The sequence below is a fragment of the Meriones unguiculatus genome, chromosome 1, assembly GCF_030254825.1.
Source record: "Meriones unguiculatus strain TT.TT164.6M chromosome 1, Bangor_MerUng_6.1, whole genome shotgun sequence".
Classification (NCBI taxonomy): domain Eukaryota; kingdom Metazoa; phylum Chordata; class Mammalia; order Rodentia; family Muridae; genus Meriones; species Meriones unguiculatus.
In genome coordinates, this window is record NC_083349.1 from 166,693,171 (window position 1) to 166,708,412 (window position 15,242).

Genomic DNA, 15,242 nt, shown 5'->3' on the forward strand with positions numbered 1-15,242 from the left:
CTTGGACAATGGACTTCAGTGGCCCCTCCCCCAATTTGTTCTCCCTATTCATAAACGACAGCATGCATCTGACCAGGGTGATCATCTTCCCACAGGTTCCCTTCTCTTTAGTAGCACCTCCTAACTGGCTGTCACAAACCCCAAGGGGGCCTTGTCATTTTAGTGGTTGAAAATTCCTTCCTGCTGGAAAAGTTTGCCACGGAGACTGTATATTCAGAGCTCAGGCTGCTTACAGGCTTGCTTTTCCCCGCCAGGTACTTAACAGGCTGGGTCCTATGTGCTCCAGATTCCATCAACTAAGCCTAGGATCAGGATGCTTCTCTCAATGTATCAATCTATTCATTCATCCAGCCAGCCAACAAATGTTTTCCTAGTGCCTACTGTGTGCTAATAATTATACCAAAGATAAGGAATGAGGAGGGGCAGTGTAAAACAGATAGAGGCCATTATAATGAAATGTAAGTTCCACACTTGAGGAAAGAAAAAGTTCTCAGCATCAGCCACACATGGCCTTAAGAAACTGAGAATCCATTGCCACAAAGTTATTATTTCCATCTCATAGAAGAAGAGCCTAGAGCTCAGAGAATGTAAATGACATGACAGAAGTCCCCCAGGTAGGCATTGTACCATACAAGTAGCCACACCAGTTTTAATCCCATGCTTATTTCTACTCCATATATCTTCTATCTCTTCCAGCAAGTTGGAGGGTCACGCACACAACTGTTTGCCCTCTATTCGGCCTGATAAAGTCACACTTATCCTCCAAGTGTGTGCGCTAGAGAAGTCCATTTGCAGAGCATTTCTGAGCCTCACTGAAGAGCCAATCCCTCATCCTTAGGTTCCTGTAGTGGCATGCCCTTAGGCTTGTATTCTGTTTGTATTTGTTTCTGCACTTAGAGGATGTAGCACCATGTCTTGAAATGGTTGTTGCCCAGCAAATGTTTGTTGAACTAGTAAATAAATCTTACAGTCAATGGGGGCATCAGTTATAGCCTCTATTCATTTAAAATCCTTTGCCAACCAAAGGACAGCTAGATACTTCTCTCTGCAAGGGAGCCATGCCACCATTTCTCTGATTTTTCCCTTGCATTCTTGCAATCCATATGGCCAGATTCTAATTTGAAATGTAGCCCCCTCCTACCTCATGTTCTTTCTGTGAAAGACTGCATCAAACATTCCAATTCACTCTTTAAGAAGACATCCTTGCAAACACATCAAAAACTGCACATATCTTCCCATTTCCTGCTGATAACGTATATGATTTTTTTTATTTTATTTTACAAATCCACAGCTTAAATCCAGGTGGGAGAGAATGAGTCAGAGAAAAATACCATTGCTTTTGGCTGATGACAGCAGCATAATCATTTATATTTTTCCCAACCTGCAAAATGTCAACATATTAGGGGGAAAAATGCAGACATTTCACATTTCATTCCTGATGAGGTTCCTTGTCACTGGCTTGCACCCCACCTCCTTTCTGTGAATCATTGACATCTGGCTATTAGCCTAAGCATTTAGAATTTAACACTGAGCACCCCGGGTGTGCTGATGTCAGCACAGGCATACAGCTTAGATGGAAGTCTTCCCTAGCTCAGGTTTGTAATGTGCTTACAGATTTGAATTAGCTTCTGATGCTAACTTGCTAAGCTGTTGTCTTTTGTGGGGAGCACAGAATAGGGTGTGGAAAGAGAACAAAACAAAGATGGCTGCTGGTTTTGCCTCTTTATCTGCCTGTCATAGTTTACTGCAAAACCTGCTTAATCTCACTTGTAAAACGACACGGTGCCACGTTATCCTCTGTAATTAAAGACAATGGAGAGAAAGTTCTTTGAAGAGGAATGTGCCTTCATCAGCCAGCACTGCTGAAAATAGGTTTATGTTTCACCAACAAGTGCAGCGCACACATCCTCTAATTAGATTTCCCTGCTCCTCTTTTAATCACCACGAACATCATTATCCTTTTGGTTCCTCATTAGGAAGGTCGTGCGGTTCATAATCACACTCATAAACCCATCTACATTTCAGAACAAAACTGTAGCTCCTTAGATTTCAGATAGAGCCTTGATCTCCTGTGTTAGCAACAAGTTCAACTTGAATGTGGTGTTTGTTTCTTTGTGTTTTTTTTTTACGTGTTCTCCCTCCCACCTGCCATTTTAATAGAACTGCAGCTACTCATTCTACAATTACTGATAAAAGATGCCATGTTTCCATTATAATTTGCAAAGAGAAAGGAAAGCCATCAGGATATCCCAATACCTTCATCACAGGTAACATAGCCTACATTTTTTAAGCTTTGGAAATCTCTTACAAAGCTTACAAGATATACAAGATATAAGGGGGCTCAGGTTTGTTTCTTGAGGCTTTGGTGAATATGCACACCCCATTAGCCACTGACAGTCCTGGCAGAGGTGGGTTATCATTGAGTGCGGCAACACATATCCAGGCTATAGGTGGTCAGCATTGTGGCCCAGTTCTACTTTTGAAAATAAGGCTAAATTCCAGTAGAGACCACCAATTTAATTCTTGAGATTCCAATATTTACTTTAACTCAACACATTCTCAAAGGTAGAACTTGCTTTTGTTTGTTTGTTTGGGTTGTTGTTTGTTTGTTATGTGTCATCCCCAGCTGATCTTCAAGTCTGGCTATGGATATACGGATATTTGGATATATATATGGCTATATATGGCCATATAGTGTATTCCAGTGGACCTTTCTATCGTTTCATCATTTCTGTAATCTGTCTCCTTGTCATTGTCCCCTATTCTTTTTTTCTTTGTGTAAGTATATATGTGTGTATGTATTGGCAGGACTTGGGACAAACCCAAGACTTTGTACATGCTATGCAAGCATGCTACCACTGTGCTACAGGCTTAGCCCTTTCTTTTCTTGTGTATGCTGAAAACTAACTTCTGTTTGTCTGCATATCTGTATCTGTCCCCTAGGTGTAGTGTCATTCATAGTTTGTTTTGTGCTTTTGCATTCTCATTTCAGCTTTGATTTTCAAAGATGCTCAACTTCAGGCATGAAGAAAGCAATTAATTTTTAGCATTCAAAAGGGTAAAGGAGGAGGGGATGGAATAATGGGAAAGGGCATAATTACACATTCTCACTGTCAATTTATCCCTGAAAAGGATATTTAATGAAACTTGGTATTTGTAGCAGCTATTCTCATTGAACTGAGTCATTGTTAACTGTAAACAGAGATGATTCCGTAAAGGCAGAATTGGCCCAGGGGAAGAATTGGTCTTCCCTAGGCAAGTCTTCAGGATGGTTCCTCTTCATTAGAAAGCTTTCACCTTTGGACAGCAGCCTCTCTGGGATTCTCCAGAATGGTTAGAGTTACTTACTAGCCACCTCGAAAGTGGCTTTCAGTTTAAAGTTGAGTCTTTGAGAAGCTGCATTTTCCATGGGACTTCATTATTTAAAGCAGGATCTCCACACAGTACCACCCAAGGCCTGATCATCTTGCCTGTACTCATCCTTACTGTAGACTTAGCAATTAAAGACTAACTCAACTAATCCACAGACAACCCTAGAAGGTAAAGAAACCACCCTTTCTCTGTTTTATGCATTAAAAACTCCCCCTTTGACTGTTTTTATAGAAGTCTAACTGCTGGTGGGGAAGGGAGGCAGAAACCAAGTTTAGTTCTGTCTTCAGACTCTTATACCACTTCCCAGCAAGCTGGCTGCTCCTTGGAACAAAAGTCTTGGGATTATTTGTCCCAAATGGATTTCTCCCCAGAATCTGTGTGGGTCTGGAAAGAAAGAAAGAAAACAGATTTACTAGTATACATCTATCATCCCAGCTCTGAGGTAGGAGAGTCACAAGCACAAGTTCAAGGACTGCCTGGGCTATAAAGAGCTCAGTGTCCACCCAGGTGTCTTAGCTAGGGTTTCTACTGCTGTGATGAAACACAATGACCAGCTTGGGGAGGAAAGGGTTTACTTGGCTTATATTTCCATATCAGTGTTCCTCCACAAAGGAAATCCCGACAAGACTTCAAACAGTGCAGGAACCTGGAGGCAGAAGCTGCTACAGAGGCCATAACTGGGTGCTGCTTATTGGCTTGTTCTCCAATATTTGCTCAGCCTGATTTCTTACAGAACCCAGTACTACCAGCCCAGGGGTGGCAACTCCCACAATGGCTGGGCCCTCCCCCATCAATCACTAATTAAGAAAATGTTTTAAGCTTGCCAACAACCTGACTTTATGAAGACATTTTCTTAACTGAGGCTCCCTCCTCTCAGGTGACTTTAACTTCCGTCAAGTTGACATGAAACTATCGAGCACACCAGACAACTTAGTGAGCTCCTGTCTCAACAGTAATTTAAAACAAAAAGGAAGAAAGTTGCATTTTGGGGCTGTATCAGTGGCAGAGGGGTTGACTGACATGTACAAAGCCTTTGGATTAGTCCCCTGTGTCAGAAGAAAAAACTTGAGACAGACAGAGAGGATATGTAGAAACCACCAGAATATAGGTTATTTGAAAGTAGAGTCTTTCCAAAAAAAAAAAGGCAGGGCATAGCAGACATTTAGTTTGCACTATGGCCTGTCAGAGGCTGGCCTGAGATCCACATGATTTTCTGGATTGGCTCTTTGCCCCTGGACTTGGCTGCAAAGCTTGCTTGTAGGCCCTCTGCCTTTACCTGTGGTGCTCAGTATCCTCTGAATCCCTCAGAGCCAGTGGCCTCTCTCCGTAGTGGTCACTCTGACCATTAAACTCCTTCTTCTTTATCAAATTTTCACTCCAAGTTCAGCATACTTGTGAAAGATATGAATAAGTGAGCATTCATCCCAGCAAAGATATAGTAGAGGCTGAAAGATGAAACTATCAACCCACAGCAACAGTTATCTCAAAACCATAAACTACAGTGTCTTATGGCACTGTCTTAGCCACTCCATATAATTATTTCAATTTGCAACCAGAAATCACAAAGTACCTCATCTAAGGCCATATCATTAGCAAGGCAGCATCAGCATGTAAACTGAAAGTGGTCTGACTTTAAATGTAAGAGGATAACATGTATTTGTGAGTTATCGATGGCTTTAGCTCAAAGGATATTTCGATCTCATATGTCGACAAGGTAGAGAGAACAAGGAGGCAGAACATCCTGAATACTTTTCCTCAATTCCTGCTCGAGGGCCTTGCTACCAGTGTTTCTGTTGATCTGTTTTCTAGTCCATCTTTTAGTCCTACCTTTCTTTTCTTCAGATCTTTGGCCTTTCTCCAGGCACACCTTGGCATCGGTTTGCCAGAGCAGAGCACTCCGCCTTCTCCTTCCAAATCTTAGAGTCTTGCTTTTAGAAGAAAACTGCTTGCCATGCTATTTCTTCTAATCCTCATTCTAACAAAGAAAGAAGTCTGAATATCCGTTGAATTCTTTATCACATTTGTTAAAGTTAAAGCTGGTGTTAACTGTCCCGTGTCTGGAGAAGCCTGCTCAGCTGGCACATGAAAAAGCCAGGACTTAAGTAAAAGTTCCTGACTCCATGTAGAGCTTTCGTTGCAGCCACCACTAAGCTCAGGATGAGGGGATTTCTCCAGCTCCCTGAAGCACGATGTTCTTCCACAGATTCATTGAGCTTAGGTGTGTATACAAATGCTAACTCCATCTTAAGAGTTGATCTAACACATCAACATCTATGATCTAACACATCATAGATGTACATTAAGTTGGTTAAACACCGTCAATCCATCCTTTTTCATATCTGATACAGAGAAACAGTTGCCTCAATCAGCAAACTGACTGTGGCAGGTAGGAGCCCAAAGGGAGCCACCCAATTCAGGTGCTTTCTTTTAACCATTCTCAGTCAAGCAGGGTTTCTGAAAGGACACAATTTAAGAAACAGCTCATTGCAGATTTTTTTTTTAATCACAGCCCTCCAACATAGAGGTACATGGACGTGAGCCACTGCCTTCCCTCTCTGCACAAAGCCACAGAGCCACCCTGTAGAGCAACATTCTTGCCATTTGGACCAGCAGCCAAATCTTCAGTGTTTTCAGGGTCTGCATGAGGAAAAAAAATGTTGCCTTTAATTTGTATCATGGTGGATTAGATTAATTATTGGGCTGCAATACCCACTTTTCATTGACTGATTAACCAAAGGTGCTTTGGTAGTAAATTATGATATCACCTGATATACCAAGCAGGTGCCTGTCTTGCTTGTTAAATAGGAAAGCAATTCCCTGGAGCTGAATAGAAATTGGGGCCAAAAATGGAGTAAAGTGTTAAGGTGTATGGATGTTTCTGAGACTGTTGCTGTCTTAGGAGGGGGATGGTCATACAGTGGTCCCAAAAGCCACATGGTGACACTTTGCAGTCCCTACTGAAGGCTGTCCCTGCTTGCACCAGAGGTATAGTCTCCATAGACTCAGAAAGCAGGAATGGAGCCTTACAGCCCATCATATCTTAACTCTTCTGTATTTGTGGATGGGTGACTCAGAGCTCACAAAGAGAGCTCAGGGATATAATCTAGTTATCCATTGCCTCCATCACCCCATGTTGCTGGGGTCTCTGGGACACATAAAGACTTGTTTTCATCAGAGGAAGAAGGGTTGTCAGAACCAAGGCACTGACTTTGTGGATAGTGACTGGTTCAAGTTCAGCTCTAGGTATACAAGTTGTATAACCTAGGTAAGATGTAATCTGCTCTGTTCCTCAGTTTATCAGTTTATGAACTGGAAATGACAATAGGGGTTAAATTTTAGGGTTTGCTTTCATTTCAAAGAAAATTAAATATGCTTACCCTTTAAACTCATGCTTGCCCTGTATGGAGCATAATACAAACACATCATCTCTATTATTTTCAACATATTAAGCAACCAATGGACTTACTAAGTCATCCTCACGGTTTCCACTCTGGAATATTCAAAAGACAAAGAATACGCTTAAAGCCCTCTGTCCAGTGAGTCCCAAGCACCTCACCCACACTCCAGAAACACAAATTTCTCTTTAGAGTTTCACCTCCTTCAGTCTCCATCTCTTATTCTTTTGTATTTTGCTTCAACTAGATCCACCCTCTTTATGACAGACATTCACAGAAAGGCTTACTTCTAACCACTGCCTCACACCCAAAACATCCCTTTCTTGAGAGTAGAACATACACTTCAGTTGTTTCCCAAGTTGAAATTTACACAGTAAATGAGCTGAACACAAGTATACATGGAGATTTACATGTCTGAACACGTGTAACTAGTCTAATATATATAGTTTTATTTTATATATAATCAAATATACATTTAAACAAAAGCATATGTGCATATGACTACCCTTCAGGGTTTAGCAGTCCTGCATTTGTAGATTCAACCAATTGTGCATTGAAAATTGTGTCTTTAAACTGAAATATTGCTTAGTGGTAAAGCAGTCGTCTAGCATATGCAATGGCCAATCCCCAGGCCAAGTAAAAGAGGAGGAAAAACAGGAAGAAAATGGAGGAAAAATAGGAGGAGGAGGAACATGATGACAATGAAGAGAATGAGAAGAAAGAGAGAAAATATTATCTGTATTGAATAAATGCAGCCTCCTTTTCTCGCTGTTATCCTATAAACAATATAGTAGCTATTTTACATAGAATTACATGTCACAAATAATCTAAGACTGATTTAAAGCATACAGGAAGATGCATGCACTTTGCATTTTATGATCCTTGAGTCCCTTCAGATTTTGGCATATATACCTCCTTCTGGAACAGGATCCTAAGATACTGAGGTAAAGCTGTGTTTCACAGAGACACCAGTTTAGAAAGAAACTTGGAAAGAAACATACAAGCCTTAGATGTATGCATTGCTTAAGTCATTATAAACTTATTTAGTTGTAGCAGGTGTATTGCAGGTTTGAGGTAGTTCAGACGCTCCTGAAAGACTCTGTCCACTCCTGGCCCATACCTGACACAATATAAAAATTACACTGATCTTCAGCTTGAGCTTTTGCAAACTTACAACATTCTATAGGCAAATACAATCAATGAGGATGTGTGTAGACATTACTGAAGGCCAGAGTGTCAGGCTAATTTACACACGTTTTTGACCTCCATAGGTTCCACAGCACTATAATAGAATCTGATGTATGTGAATACTCCATAGTAAAAATGAAGAACAGAAAAGCCAAATTTCAAACTATCATCAAACAAATAATCACATTTTAGCCAATAAGAGCATTGCATACATTGTTAATCATTGTTACCTGTTTTGAAATTCTTGAGCAATAGCTCCACTCATATGGCTAACTCAGAATCCTGGACATCCCTATGAACAGATCTGAATTTACCCCTTCTTAGGCAAGGCCCATGACATAGGCTGATAGACAAGTCAATGACTTGGTTCTGATCCAAGAACATCCTCAACTTTTATAAAAGGCTCCTTCCTGCCAGGTCATTTTGCTTCCCAAAGAGGCATTGAAGACCTAGCTTTAGTTATTGGTAGAAAAGGTGTCTGTCTATTTATCATTTTCTTTGTCTCTGGGCATATGGAGGAATCTCTCTGTGGCTTTCAATTCTTTAATGATGCTCAATGTTGTTTTTTCTGGGGTACATTTGCTTGTGAGCTGCTGTAGAGGGTCTTGCTTAGGACTCCAAGTGCTTTCATGAAAGAGCCCAAGAAATAGGGTTCAACACCTGCCCAGGTGCCATTGGAACTAGGAGAGTGAAGATAAGCACAGTTGGTAGTTTGTTTTTCTGAATCATAGAGGAGCCTGACTCATGACTCTGGGGTTTTATTTTTCTATGGAGTATGCATGACTCTGTAACGCCAGAGGCAGGATAGAAGACAGAAAACAGAAGATAATTCCTTTAAGCTGAGCCATCCATTAGGTGGTAGTTTTTTCTGGGGATGCAGAGTTTTGTTTGTGGATATATTAGAGCCACCACTGGTGGCTGAGATAAACCCATTCGTAGTTTTCAGTTAACCCTTTCTAAGCAGCTTTGAGAGAGAACTCCCAATACCCAAATTACATGTACAGGAGGATGAAGTCCTCATTTAGACTCCTATTACTCACAAACTATCTCTATTCCTCTCTCTCCCATGCTTAGTTCTCACCTCTGGGTATCCTTTCCTTCACACCATGCCTGTTTACTTCCTGACCACCCCTGTCTGTACTGGAGCCCATTTCAATTGAAAAGGGATAGTTACAGGCAGTAGAGGGGTCACCATGCCTTAGCTTACTATAGAGCCCTGACTGTTGCCCTGATTGTGGGCCTATGTACTTAATCGACTATCATCAACTCACTCTGTTGTATTTTTGATTTTCAACCTTTCAGAGAAAGTAGTAGTGGTCAAGGCAACCCATAAACTCCCCAGTTAGGGTTCTATCTTCCCCCTGGGCACTTTCTGGCTCCCTAAACCTATAAGGGTCAGTGGGGAGGGGTGAGATTTGGGATACTGCCACAGCGAAGCATGACTTGCATTTGCTTGTCAGGGGTGAATATGGTGCCTTGTCGGCTTCAAGTTAATGAATCTGTCTCTCTTTTCCCTTCACAGGGCCTGGAGCAGTCATTGATGGTGTAAACTCAGCCTCTAGAGCACTGGCTTGTCTCTGGCTCTCAGGGACCTTCTTTGCCCACTTCTTCATCAAGTTTTGATAAGAAACCATAGGTCCTCTGAGCATCGCCTGCTTCTCCATATTACAGACTTTAATCTACACTGCGGAGGGCAAACCAGTTTGGGCTTCTTTTGTTTATTTTTGTTCTCCTTGACTTTTTTGTTGGTTTGTTGGTTTGTTTGCTTTCTGGGATTTTCAGTTTTATTTGATTTTTCTTCTTTAGTTTGAATGCAGGGGTTGGAGGTCGGGGTGGGCAGGGTTCTACCAAGGGTAGGATAATCATTCATTGGTATACCCCCAAATGGAATCTATTCCTGCTACCTTGGCCTTCCTTTTCTCTACTTCTCTTCCTACCACCATTAACACACACACACACACACACACACACACTCACTCCACAAAATTAGGCAAAGAGTATATGTTATGATAAGCACCCTGATGGTACAAGTTGACTCACAATGTAGTACAAAGTAAGAGTTGCATCTAAATGTACTATTTTCTTTGTCTTTTAAGTTTTCATTCATTTTTCCTAGCTAAAACATACACATTCTTATAATCACCCCATGCTTATGATCACCTATCCTATTAGGCGACACACCTTTCCTTTCTAGGAATCTGTCTCACTACACCCTGGATGTGCCTATATGTACATCCATATGTAAAAAAATTGCCATCTTCTCTGGCCATTCTGCTCTATTCATTTCTTCCACTAACCCTAAGAATTACAGCTAAGACTATGCATGCAACCCAAAACTTAAAATGTAGAAGTCCAATAACCAAATAAGGGAAGTATATTTAGGGTAGTAATTCCCTTAAACTGCTGTCACAACTCATAAAATGGTGATCAATAGCTAGCTAATTATTTTATCAAGCTATCAAATCAATCATGGCATTATCAGGTACTCAATTGATTTATTTCTGCATCTAGTTCTACCCGCCTGTCTTTCTCATCATCTATTGGCTCTACTTACCTAACCGTTCTTTTTGTTTCTCTTCCCACTGTTCACTATCAATTCATCACTGTATTAATCTCTAATCATGTTGTGTCTGTGCCACTATCTTCATTTCTCCACTACCATCAATAGATATTGCCATCTTCAAAACTGCCTAGCAACTCCTTTTGTGAAAGCCGGTGATCTCGCAGGCTAGCTGCACAGAAGAACAACTTCCTGTGTCATGGATCCTTGGGAGTGTGGTAACCCATCCACCCAAATTAGACATTTCGAACAGATGGACCAAAGTAATAATCTAAAGATTAGTCACTCAGGATTCGCAGAGAGACTGTTTCCTGAACCACCTTCTCAGGAGGCAGATGAGCCCTGGAGAAGCCTTGATTATGCTGCATTTCTCCCTTAACAGCTGGGAAATTAAAGTACCACCCTCCTGCTTCTCTCAGCCTTTCAAGAAAAGCGTGTGTCAGGAACTTGGAGGAACTTCTTCGTGGCTGGCTTTCATTAGCAGAAAGAACCTGACAAAAAAAAAAAAAAAAACACATACCTGTCCCTTCTATGTAAAGACAGCAGTCCATCAGCCGAAGTGTGATGACTGTAGCTAAGCATCTCCCTTCTGCTCCAGTTTTGATTTGAATTGTTTGAAAATTATCCAGCAAAGGGCTGATGGAGGCCAATTACGTGGCGGGTGTGTTGACAACTCTGGTATTTGTTTCAGAAAGCTCTTCTGAGCTGAGGGCACTTGAGCTACTGACTTAATTTCCAAGCACTTGATTAACACAACATGGCAAACAGAGAGGCAAACTGTAAGTAATACAGTTTCCTAGGCTATTCCTCCAGCGGCTTTGGGGATACATGTCCCCAAATTCTTATGTTCAAAGCAGGCTTACTGTACAAATAAGATCAGATACAACCTCTCAGCATTGTCTCTTGGGAAAAGAAGAGCTCCGCCAGCAAGGGAGACTGCAGTTCAAAGCAACAACATGAAAGGTCACCAAGGGCTCTCTGGAGGGACTGGCTTACTGACAGGTTGAGAAGGAGGACCAGCAGTGACTTTCTTACAGACATGTCCTGCCTCCCTTAGGGACCCTTTTAAGGTCCACCTCTGAAAACTAATGACTATGGCCTCCATTAGATTCAGTTCTCCTAAAGCTTAACTGATCACTTGTTCCAAGATAACTGCCCACTCTGTGCCATTATGTCCAAATAAATACAATACCCACAGTGGGTACATATATATATATATATATCTGTGTAAACATATCCATATATATACAAATGCAGGCTTTCTTGGCATACAAAAGCTCGGCACCATCATAAGAGATAGAGCTGGTGTGAGCAAAATTAATACTCTTCTTGCCAGCTGTAAAAGACATCTGCATTTCCTAGTGAGCTGCCAAGAACGAGACTCTGGGAGCATAAATGATGTGCCAAAAACAGTCTATTTATTCCGACTTCCAGAGGCAATCAGGAGCAGGCACAAAGTCAGAATTACAGGTCGGATATATGAATTTCAGATCTGTCACCACACTCAGCACCTGGGATTGGGTTGGTGTCAAGCATTGTATGAGACATAAACATGGCGTCTGAGTTTTCTACTAAAACTACATTTGTTACTTTGAAGAAAAGGAAATGTGGATGCCGTGGAAACTGCAAAATCTTGGGTGATATGCTGCTTGAAATAGATAAGCTCCTCACCACCTCAGTCAAGCCGACCATCAGAACCCTGTTGAGTACAGACTCAGGGTCATCATGCAGCTCTGCTTCACCTACTTTTACTGGATATTAGAAGTTTCGCTGGCGGTTACATGCTCCATCTAAACTTCAGAAGAAAAAACATATTCTAGTCAATCTTCATCCGTTGGGGTGGGGGGGACCAACAAGTAGAAAAGACTCAAGACAACTGGGTACCAGATATAAAAATAACTTCTTCAAAGAAAACATGCTCCAGCTCCTGTTATCTGAGTGACTTTGATGGGGATGGCTCCATGTGATAGGAGCTGATCCCAAACCTTTCGCAGCAAATAGAACAGCAGCAGCTTACTAAAAACAACACGCACACTTACACATGCCTTTTCAGCTTTACACATGGAGGGTGGATGGAGCAGGGCAACTAGATGGATTCCTTCAGCTTGCCAAGGGTGGATGTGCACAAGGGATAAGGTTAGGAAAAAAAAAACACATTAGTCTAAGTAGCTGGTAGAACATTGTGGGTTTTCTAAGTGGAAACCAAATAAGAGATTAGGTAAAAGGAATTCAGCAAAGGTAGTCATACTGAAACTTTTCCCCTTCCCAAAACAATGCTAATTTGTCCTTCCACCAAAGTAATGCCAATGAAAGTGCTAGTGTTATGGCTCTGGCCAAGCCTGTTTTTTTGAGTAGTTTGATGTCAAGTGCCTGATATAGTCATCTGCAAGTTTAATCAAGGGTGTTTGGATTTTCTTTCTCATTCTTATTGGGAAGGGTGGAGATGTAGGAAATAGTTGTCAAAACATATATAGCTCTGACACAGATAGGTGCATGGCTCTTCTGCTGTGGGTTACAGCTGTGTGCATTTCAGAGGGAAAGGGACATTTGTGTGTCACCAAGATGGCTCAGCCTTTGTCCTCACACTGCTTTGGCTGTTGTTTACAGGTTGGGCAGTTAGTTCTTAAAATCTGGTCATAAGTTTGGTCTGGGTCTCTAGAATCTTCACAGCTGAGGCTGTGTTTTAAGGATCTCTTTCTGTATCCAGCTGTTCACATTGTCCTCAGCAAGGAGGAAGAGCAAATTCTACTTACAGAGGAAAAAAGAGAAAATACTGTGAGAGCAGAAATCTCCCAAAGTAGACAGGTGATCCCAGAGAGTTTATCACAGCCACTGGATAAGGAATGGTTGGAAATACAATACTGGTATTTGGATTGATGCTTCCAGGGCCAAAGAACCAAATGTTCTTAGTAGCCTATATGGCTATTACTATCCCGTAAGAGATGTTGGGGAGAAATAGCTTACAAAGTTGTGAAAGAATATCTTCCCCCAATTTGAACCTTAATTTTTATCAGGGTGAAAAAACAAAACAAAACAAACAAACAAACAAAAAAACTGTCTTCATAGTGAAAGTAGTCAGCTAAACCCAATCTCCAGAATAAATACCCGCCCCCCACACACACACCTTGGAGTTATTCTTGTTGAAATTAGAGGAAGCAGCATAATTATTTCTAATTTGTTGGGGGAAAATGTATTTTTCTCCACACAGCAAGAATATCTGGGTTTTATTTGGCATAAGCCTTATTCCTAGAAATCCTCATGTCCAATTACTTCCCTCCTTATTATCCAGAGCTTTGCTCTCTCTTTCTTTCAAGACAAATATGTTTGAGTAGCTGCAGTAGCACCTCACAGGTGTCCAAGCAGAAGGGCAGCACTGTAGAGGATGCCATATGATGAGAACTTCTAATGACCACACACACAAAAAAAAAAACAAACAAACAAATAAAAACGCCAGGCTCATTTCCTTCATTTCTTACTAAAGAGAAGAGAAGTAAATGGAAAGAAGAAGAAATAGATTTGCAATTAAAAATGTGGCAAAAAGATAAAGCTGAACCAGTGCAATTTAGCCTTCAGGTGCAGACTACGGAGCCCGAAAGAATGTGGAGTGAACTTAGTTAGATACGATTGTTTTCGTAGTGAAAGTAGTCAGCTAAACCCAATCAGTCTCCAGTGTTTGGGAAGAGACTTCCTGCACCCCCTCCCCCAAGTGGTGCACTTTTTTAAGGCATGTGGTTGTTTCACACCACTAGGTGGAGAAAGAAAGATTGGGAGCCCTCTACCATCCTCATGGGTCTCCATCCTAGGTTATTTGGCAGAGTATAAGAATCTCAATAATAACAATGGTAAGTAATAATAGCTGCCCTTGTGTTAGTGAAAAGGACCATTTTTAATCATTCAGAAATCTTTGTGACATGTAAAGTGCAATTGTGAGGAATGTGTGGGTGTACGAAAATGTATCTGTCAAGTTCAGAGTCCTCTCTAGATTAAAAAAAAAAACTATGATTATCAATGGTGCCGTTAATAGCTGTGTTGAACAATGGGTGTGCCCATTTTCACAATTATTCTTAAAACAAATCTATGTTCAGATGCTTTAAAATTTATCACATGATACAAGAATATGACTTTGTCAGCCTTTAAAACTTCTTTTTTTCTTTTGCTTTCTTATTTTTTTCTTCAAAAATCAATGACGACTTGATTTCTGTCAATCATTGTATTGAGGGTGAATATTACTACCTGAATTTTGTGCATGTTACATTGTAGTTGTGACCTTTTCTAATTCAGGATGAATACAAGATGGTTGTGACTGTGCAGTGTATCAATAAAGTTTGAAGAAATTTGTAACTTTTAGGGGACTCTTCATTAGGATGTCCCTTAGGGACTCAGCTATGGGAAAAAAATGAAACAGTTATGCATTTTAGATTTTGGGGAGTCAATGTGCTCAAAAATACGATCTCCCTCTCCTTCTCCACCTTCCTCTCTCCCTCTGCCTTTCTCCTGTTCTTCCTCCCCTTACAAGGACACACACACAGAATACTCTATTCACTTTTTGTTGTTTGTAAATAGCATAAACATTCAGCTGAAGCCCCAAATCTCAATTGTTTATTGACATTGGCTAAACTGAAATCAGAAGTTTTATAAAAAAAAAAAATGACTATGTTCTCCCAGCTTCACTCTTCTTTCCCTTCATAGTCCCTGCTACTTCTTTCTACTGACATAAGCACCTTTTG

General features: G+C 41.0%; 1 protein-coding gene across 6 annotated transcripts in view; it reads left to right on the top strand.

The window, feature by feature from the left end:
* Opcml (opioid binding protein/cell adhesion molecule like) overlaps positions 1 to 14,860 on the top strand; it is a 1,127,739-nt gene extending 1,112,879 nt beyond the window's left edge. For all 6 annotated transcript variants that reach the window (XM_060371165.1, XM_060371161.1, XM_060371160.1 and 3 more), the window contains one exon: positions 9,478 to 14,860. In XM_060371165.1, the coding sequence (XP_060227148.1) occupies positions 9,478 to 9,578 (101 nt within the window). In that variant the 3' untranslated portion in view covers positions 9,579 to 14,860. The remainder of the gene's footprint in view (positions 1 to 9,477) is intronic.
* The last annotated feature ends 382 nt before the right edge of the window (positions 14,861 to 15,242 follow it).